Source organism: Rutidosis leptorrhynchoides, chromosome 3 (genome assembly GCF_046630445.1).
Source record: "Rutidosis leptorrhynchoides isolate AG116_Rl617_1_P2 chromosome 3, CSIRO_AGI_Rlap_v1, whole genome shotgun sequence".
Classification (NCBI taxonomy): Eukaryota; Viridiplantae; Streptophyta; class Magnoliopsida; order Asterales; family Asteraceae; genus Rutidosis; species Rutidosis leptorrhynchoides.
The window spans coordinates 48,166,123-48,174,727 of NC_092335.1; the positions used below are offsets into that span (position 1 = coordinate 48,166,123).

The 8,605-nt window shown below is 31.3% G+C and overlaps 1 protein-coding gene across 1 annotated transcript; it reads left to right on the forward strand.

The window, feature by feature from the left end:
* The first annotated feature begins 541 nt into the window (after positions 1-541).
* On the forward strand, positions 542-2,628 carry LOC139896071 (probable E3 ubiquitin-protein ligase LUL2). Its single transcript, XM_071878650.1, has 3 exons — positions 542-1,328; positions 1,767-2,259; positions 2,348-2,628. The coding sequence occupies exons 1-3, from the start codon at positions 820-822 to the stop codon at positions 2,516-2,518; spliced, it is 1,173 nt and encodes a 390-aa protein (XP_071734751.1). The 5' UTR covers positions 542-819; the 3' UTR covers positions 2,519-2,628.
* Positions 2,629-8,605: the final 5,977 nt, after the last annotated feature.

Here is an 8,605-nt window from a genome sequence, read left to right on the forward strand (position 1 = left end):
AATATGAGAGAATATATTTAGTGTGTATTTTATAAACTCATAACACACATATTTATACTCAAAAAATCTACTATACAATATCTATAATAATAATAAAATTAACATCCAATTTAATTTTTATAACACGTCCCTCAATATCACTAGTCAATAGTCTGACAAAATATTTCCAAATTTGGCAATGACTTCCGTAGGGAACGAAGCAGTGCTTCAGTGGTACCAGTCACCTGTGAACCCTGGACCCACGAGAATATACCCTTTGCCAAATATGAGGTGCAGGTTCGAATCCCTCCGGGGGCGATATTCGGCCTGCAAGTTCTCGCTGGATACTGGGGGGAGGTGTCTTACACGGTATACTTAGCCTTTACTGGGTGGGCGGTATAGGTGCCAAAGACACACGGGGTCAGGGTTTACCCGCCAGATTAAACCTTTTGCCAAGTATTTAATTTAGAATGTGCTAAATATGAACAAATAAAATATTATGTTTATGTACTCGTATAAGCTTGTTCTGTTTCATAGTGGAGCTTCTTTACGTGACAATCACTCCCACTCCCCTTGATCCCCTATCACACACAAATACACACAAATACACACCACCATCAAATTTCACCCATCTACTTACTTTTTCTCTCAATTTCATCTTCATAATGATATGATGTATCTTGATACAGCATAAAAATATTATATTTTTATTCTTTACTAAATAAAAAAAAAAACATAAAAGACAACCTAATTTTCACCAGTTCTTTTTACCTATTTGATCAACCTTCAATTTTGTTCCAATCCCACAATTTTATCACAATCAAGAGTTAATTTTGGCTAATGGGTAATGTCGGAAGTAATAGTTCCAACGGCCGCCGTAGACACGGCGGAAACCGCCGTGGCAACAATCAAAACCACCCAACACCGCCACCACCCCAACAACCACAACCGGAGATCAACGCTAATCAGTACGTATTCGCCGCAGCTACACCGTACCCTTCTAATCAATACCCAAACCCTAACCCTAATCCTCTCACAAATTCAACACCTTATTATCGATACCCCACCCCAGCGTACTACCCGCCGGCGCCTGCTGCGCCACCGTTGCCCGCACCGTATGATCACCACCACCGTGTGCCGATAGACCCAGCGGCCCAGGCGTGGGTCGGTGGAAGGTACCCATGTGGGCCAGTGATGCACCCACCCACACCTTATGTTGATCATCAAAAAGCTATTACTATTAGAATTGATGTTAATCTCAAAAAAGAAACTTTAAAAATAGAGCCTGATGAGCAAAATCCTGGAAAATTTCTTGTTGTGTTTACTTATGATGCTACTGTTTCTGGCAGGTAACAAATTTATTTTTATATTTTATTGTTAATACCTTCTCAATTATGTTAAAGTTTGCATCTTGTAGATGTAACTGTAGATATTTTGTGTTTTGGGGTAAATCTGTAATTTGCATTAGAGTGAACTGTGGATATTTTGGTCAACTTTTTTTTAATGGAAATATGATGTTTTGAAAAAGGTTACTACCATTATGCTTTGTTATGTGGATGACTGGATGATTAAAGTAGTGATTATCAGTTTTAGGATAAGATAGAAACAAGCAAATAATGAGTTCCTTTGTGCATTGTTGACATGGAGTGATAATATGGGACCATATTTTGTGTTAATTTCACATTATGTGGAGTTTGTACATCAAATTGTTGTCAAATTAAAGTTTTAAGTTAACTATATCAGGCAAGAGAACTGAGTTTGTACATCATTCGATGCTGTTGTTGCAGCATTTCACTTTATTTTTTTGCAAAAGAGGGTGAAGAGTGTAACATGACTACAACAAAAGAAGACATAACTCCACCAATTACAGTTGAATTTCAACAAGGTTTGGGACAAAAGTTCAGGCAAGAGTCAGGAACTGGTATAGACTTTTCGATGTTTGATGAATCAGAACTATTTGGAGTGAGTGATACAGGGGTTTATCCTTTAGCAATAAAAGCAGAAGCTACTCCATCTGTATCGGAAGACGGAAATATGATTCCAGGTGCTACTAATTCGCAAATAACTCAGGCAGTTTTCGAGAAAGAAAAAGGTGAATATCAGGTTAGGGTGTTGAAACAGATATTGTGGGTGAACGAGATGAGGTATGAGTTGCAGGAGATATATGGAATCGGTAATTCAATCGATGGTGCTGAAGTTGATGTGAACGATCCTGGTAAAGAATGTGTTATTTGTTTATCGGAACCTCGAGACACTACGGTCCTACCTTGCCGTCACATGGTACTAACTTTTGCTATAAACACACCTGTATATATCTTTTGTTATATACCCTAAAAAGGTTTACGAAGTTTGTATGTTTTGGTTTCAGTGTATGTGCAGTGGATGTGCGAAAGTGTTGAGGTTTCAGACGAATAGGTGCCCGATATGCAGGCAGCCGGTAGACAGGCTATTGGAAATCAAGGTGACTAATGGAGTTGGAATGATAGTCACCATAGCCATAATTGTAATGTTTTTGTTGTTAAGTTTATATGAAAAATAAAGATATAATTATATATTATGTTTGAGTAATTCAAGTATGATGCAGCGGTGAATGATGCTAAAAAATTGTATGCTCGATATAAGTTTAGGAAACTTCTATATATTATCAATTGGTTTTAGAGTACTTAGAAATTCATGAGCTTATATCATTATATGCAGGAACATGTTGGTGGATTTAAATCGATCATGTACAAGGTATGGTGTTGACATTCATTACCAATTTCATGTGGTTTCCATATTGGAAGTTTTTCACGAGTCGTCTAAATTCCACAATATCTTTGATTATTATAGAAAATGATTAAAACTAAAGTAGTAAGCTGAAGTTGAATTGTTGAAATTTCACTTTTAAGGGCCTATTTGAAATGGAATTATCCGACTTCTTATTTAGCTTTCAATTTTGATCGAAGTAGTAACTTTATGTTTCAAATACACCACCACCACCACCACCACCACCACATATAAATGCAATGCTAGTTGAAGCAACTTTTAAAAAGATCCTAAGTTTTAATTAACAAAAGTACATGAATAACCTTTTAGTTATCAACTTTTTTTTCTTTATTTATGTCCTTTAAAATTAAATTACATTTTCGATATTATAACAAAGTCTATCAAAGGAGTTGCAACAAACTCGATCTATGAAAGGTCACTCGAATTCACGTGCTTAACGATATATATATATATATATATATATATATATATATATATATATATATATATATATATATATATATATATATATATATATAGTGGTAGGATCAAGAGAGAAGTAATCAATCGGGGGAAGCAAAAACTTTTTTTTTTCTTTTCGTTTTTTGAAAAAACTTTGTTCACGAACATTATAGATGAGATGAAAATATGAACATTTAGTAGAGACACTTTGTAATAAATGTTTTTATTTTGGCGGGAAAACGCTCGAAGAAGTAATATATAACAATTATCGTGTTTTTCGAGCGTATATTGAGGTTTTAGCTATTGGGGTTTAGATATTAGGGTTTATAGGGGTTAGACATTAGGGTTTAGAAATTTAGGGTTTAGGGTTTAGATTTAGGGTTTAGATTCAGGATTTAGATTGAGTTTTTTAACACGAACGGTTTAGAGTTTAGGGTTTAGGGTTTAGGGTTTGGTGTTTTGGGTTTATGGAATAAACCCTAAACCCTAAACTCTAAATCGGGCTAAATTTTACTTCACAAAACATGAAGAAAAAAACGTTCATATTCTTCACGAACAATATTATCTTGAATGTTATTTTTGTCGATCGTTTTCCCGCCTAAATAATAACATTCATCACGAAGTGTCTCTTCTAAATGTTCATATTTTCGTGTGATCTTGATGCCAGAAAAAAAAAATTCCAAAAAAAACGAAAAAAAAAAAAAAAATTTACTTCTCCCGCTTCCCCCCGATTGATTACTTCCTCATTGATCCTGCCCCTATATATATATATATATATATATATATATATATATATATATATATATATATATATATATATATATACATATACATACACTTATTTTAAATGTTTCTAATACTCTTATTTTCAGTATTTTTTATTTGTAACTTCTGACAAACAGATATGTATGTATGAGGAATATTCATTTGAGTCCATAAATTAAGTTGAGATTCAAGGGATCAATGAGAGCGCGACATGTGTCGCGAAAATCAAATGTGATTGAAAAAAAAAAAATTTCAAAATTTTTTTTTCCGAAATTTTAAAAATTTTTTTTTTTAATTTTTTTTTTTTTACAATTACATGTGATTTACCTGCACAATCACATGTGATTGAATTGTATAATTACATGTGATTGGATTTGCCATGCATAATCACATGTGATTGGGTTTACAATCACATGTGATTGACATGCATAATCACATATGATTTTTTTTTTTTAAAATTCGAAAAAAAAATTTCGAGAAAAAAATTCGAAAAAAAAAACTTGAAAAAAAAAAAATTTTCGAATTTTTTTTTTCCAATCACATGTGATTTTCGCGCCACATGTCGCGTTCTCATTGGTCCCTTTGTTTTCAAGCAAATTTATGGATGTAAGAGATTACAACTCATGTATGTATACACATTTCAAATTTTGCTTCTATGCATTTAGTGAATTCATAATTGGGATACATTACAATAAAATATAATTATTTTTATTCAAATAAATATTGAGATTCTACATTTATATTTGTTAAAATCTATATTAGTAGTAGCTATAACAAATTATGTTATATTGACGTCAAATATTACACACTTCTGGTTAGACATTCATAATGTCTTGCATATATATCTTTATTACATTACGTTTTTATTTATACTACATGTTACAAAATATTTTAACATTGTCTTAAATAGCTAATCGATATCACTAACTCGTTTTATCCATTCAATATTAATGTTAGATGAATGAAATGTAATTAAAAGTATATGGATACATGAATGAATGAACTATAAGAATTTGGATATGGCACTGGATTTATATCCGATCAATTCCATCTTTAAATACGAATGATAATGATAATAGTAATAATGGGTGAATTATTGGTCAAAACGTGTATATTGGCAGAGACACGCTAACTCTGTGTGCCGTAGCACCCACCAATCCCACCCCGAAAGGGACCTGTGCCGGAAAAGCACCTCCTCCCAGGTACCACAGTGACGGCAAGGCGATCTTTACCCTAACTAGCTAGTCCCCCGAAGCACTTCACATATTCCCCCCCCCCCCCCCCCCGGAGGGGAAAATAATTCCATGCGGGGCGCCCAGACTGAGAATCGAACTTGCGCCTTTAATGGTCAAAGCTTTCCCCACTGTGAGCCCAGGGATCAAAGGCATCGGGTACCACTAAGCTAGAAGCTCGTTGGTTAATGGGTGAATTATTGATACCCACTTGCCATTAGTGCATTATTACCATAATGTCATCCAAAACTCATTGCTTTTGTTTGTGGAATTGGAACTAAAACAATCATTTACTGGGTGCAACATAAATCTCCATAAAGAAGATTTGATTTTGAAGTATAATAATACACTTCTACTTCTCAAACAATATTACTCCTCACTGTTTTTTTTATCCTTAAAAGAATGACCGGTATATATCTTAATATCTCCGTTGTTTTTCAAACATATATTTTTTCAGACGACTTTTTTAGTTGGAGACGGGTCCTCTAATGTTTTATATAAAATCGAGAACCGTTCTGAGAATTTTTTTTTGCGAGAGACGGTCGATGACCAGATGGAAAGTTGACGAAGGCGAGACCCAAGGATTGATAAGTTCTTCCGGCGTTTCATGGTGGTGTCTTGTTTTTTCTTTGGTTTATTAGACCACCATTAACCCTGCCCGTGACGTTACAGGCAGACAGTGCACTTTTTAACCAAAAAGTGCAATTTTCATGTGACGTGACAATGTCTTATTTTGACCCACATTAACCCTTGTGTTATTTTGACCCACATTAACCCTTGTGTCATATTTTGTGTCAAATTCGAGTAGGGTCCATCAGTTTTTTATTTTCTTTTGATTAACTATAACTAAAAAATGTATTACATAAAATAAAATACATATAAAATATAAAAAGTCATAAATTAATTTTTCATAATAAATCAACGATACATAAAATTTAACAATTACATAATATTTTAATTATTAAATAAACTAAACATCTAAAACATAGAGATTTCATAAAATAATAATAATAATAATAATAATAATAATAATAATAATAATAATAATAATAATAATAATAATAATAATAATAATAATAATAAAATAATGCATAGAGCGGAATGTCGACGGAAGGTTCCAAATATGCTCGACTAGATCATCGGTTAGTTATTCGTGCACCGCCCTATCCCGTATCTCTCGGATGATAATGTCTTGATCCCGTCCTCTAAGACTGATACGTTCGGAACGATTCTCCATTTCGTCGTTAATGAATTTTTTCCTTCCAATCACTAAACGCAAACCCGTTATCTTCTAAAATCATATTATGTAATATGACACATCATTCCATAACTCTTCGCATCCTGTTTACCGACGTAGTGTGCTGCTATCCTTAAAATATGAAACCTACCTTGAAGAACCCCAAATGGCCCCACTATATCCTTTTGGACACTAGCTTGAAACCTATTAAACTTAATCCTTGGCTCATTTGTCGAACACGAAAAACCTTTGAGTAGAATAGCCCAGTCGGGATATATACCGTCAGCTAGGTAATAGCCTTTAGTGTACTCATGACCATTTACCTCAATGATGCGTGAAATGCCCCGTTCATATACATTATAAACGAATCACAATAGTTGATTTCATTGCGAGGTACTTGGCCTCTATATGATACATTTTACAAACATTGCATTCGTTTTTAAAAGACATACTTTCTTTACATCGAAAGTTGACGGCATGCATACCATTTCATAATATATCCAACTATAATTGAGTTAATAATAATCTTGATGAACTCGACGACTCGAATGCAACGTCTTTTGAAATATGTCATGAATGACTCCAAGTAATATCTCTAATATGAACAAATGCACAGCGGAAGATTTCTTTCATACCTGAGAATAAACATGCTTTAAAGTGTCAACTAAAAGGTTGGTGAGTTCATTAGTTTATCATAAACATTCATTTCCATCATTTTAATAGACCACAAGATTTCATTTTTCATAAATAACATTACACTCACAAGTGTATAAAAATTCATTCGTATGATGAACACCTGGTAACCGACATTAACATAATGCATATAGAATATCCCCGCATACTCGCAAGTATGCCATAAATATTGGCAATCGCAATCACCATTTAAATCGAAGTACTAAAGCATTCCAAATTCCAGAATGGGGTTTGTAAGGCCCATAGGTCTATCTTTAGGATTCGCGTCAATTAGGGGCCATTTCCCTAATTCTTAGGTTACCATACTTGAAGGGGCGATATTCGGTATAGTAATCCAACCATACAATGTAGTTTCAAGTACTTGTGTCTATTTCGTAAAACAGTTATAAAAACGCATGTATTATCAGTCCCAAAAATATATATTGCAAAAGCATTTAAAAGGGGAATAATGAAACTTACCATACTGTATTTTGTAGTAAAAATACATATGACTATATTGAACAATGCAGGGTTGACCTCGGATTCACGAACCTATATCATTTGTATATTTATTAATATTCATAGTTGTAATTGAACACACACACACACACACACACACACACACACACACATATATATATATATTTATATATATATATATATATATAAATGTATTAGTTATATCATTTTTATGTTAATAATATATATATATATATATATATATATATATATATATATATATATATATATATATGCTCATTTTGTATATAAAAATATTAAATTTTGTTATGTTATATGTGTTAAATATATATATAATTATGTATTTCATTTGTTTATCAAAACAGTAGTTCTAATTATACTAAGTTAATATTAGTAAAAATAATGATAATAACATTAATAATATACTCATGTTAATAATAACTCTATTAGTGATAATAACAATGATATTAATAATAATACATGTAAAAATATTAATTTTATTGTTTATGATAGTTATGATATTAATGATTTACTAATAATAATAATAATAACTTTATTAAAAATGATAATATTAATAAGAATAATGATATTGTTAATAATGATACATTTGGTTAACAGTAATAATAATAATACTAATAGTTATAAAAGTGATACTAATACTAATATTAATGAGATTAATGATAACTTGTATTATTTTCATAATAATAATAATAATTCTAATCATAATAATAATAATAATAATAATAATAATAATAATAATAATAATAATAATAATAATACAACTATTAGTGATAATAATAATAATTTTCATACTTGTATTTATAATCACAATAAATGAGAATTTTATCATAATACATATATTATTAATAATAATGTTAATAATTATAATATTAATACTAATAACAATAATAATAATACTAATGGTGATACTAATAATAATTATGATATTCATAATACTTAATAATAATAATAATGCTATTGGTAATAATACAATTACTTAATATTAATAGTACTACTAATAATAATAATAATA

Bases quoted from the DNA above. Each gene is read 5' to 3' on its own strand.
- LOC139896071 (XM_071878650.1), top strand. From the start codon at position 820: ATGGGTAATGTCGGAAGTAATAGTTCCAACGGCCGCCGTAGACACGGC. The intron at 1,329-1,766 runs GTAACAAATTTA...CTGTTGTTGCAG, and splicing joins GATGCTACTGTTTCTGGCAG to CATTTCACTTTATTTTTTTG. The intron at 2,260-2,347 runs GTACTAACTTTT...TTTTGGTTTCAG, and splicing joins TCCTACCTTGCCGTCACATG to TGTATGTGCAGTGGATGTGC.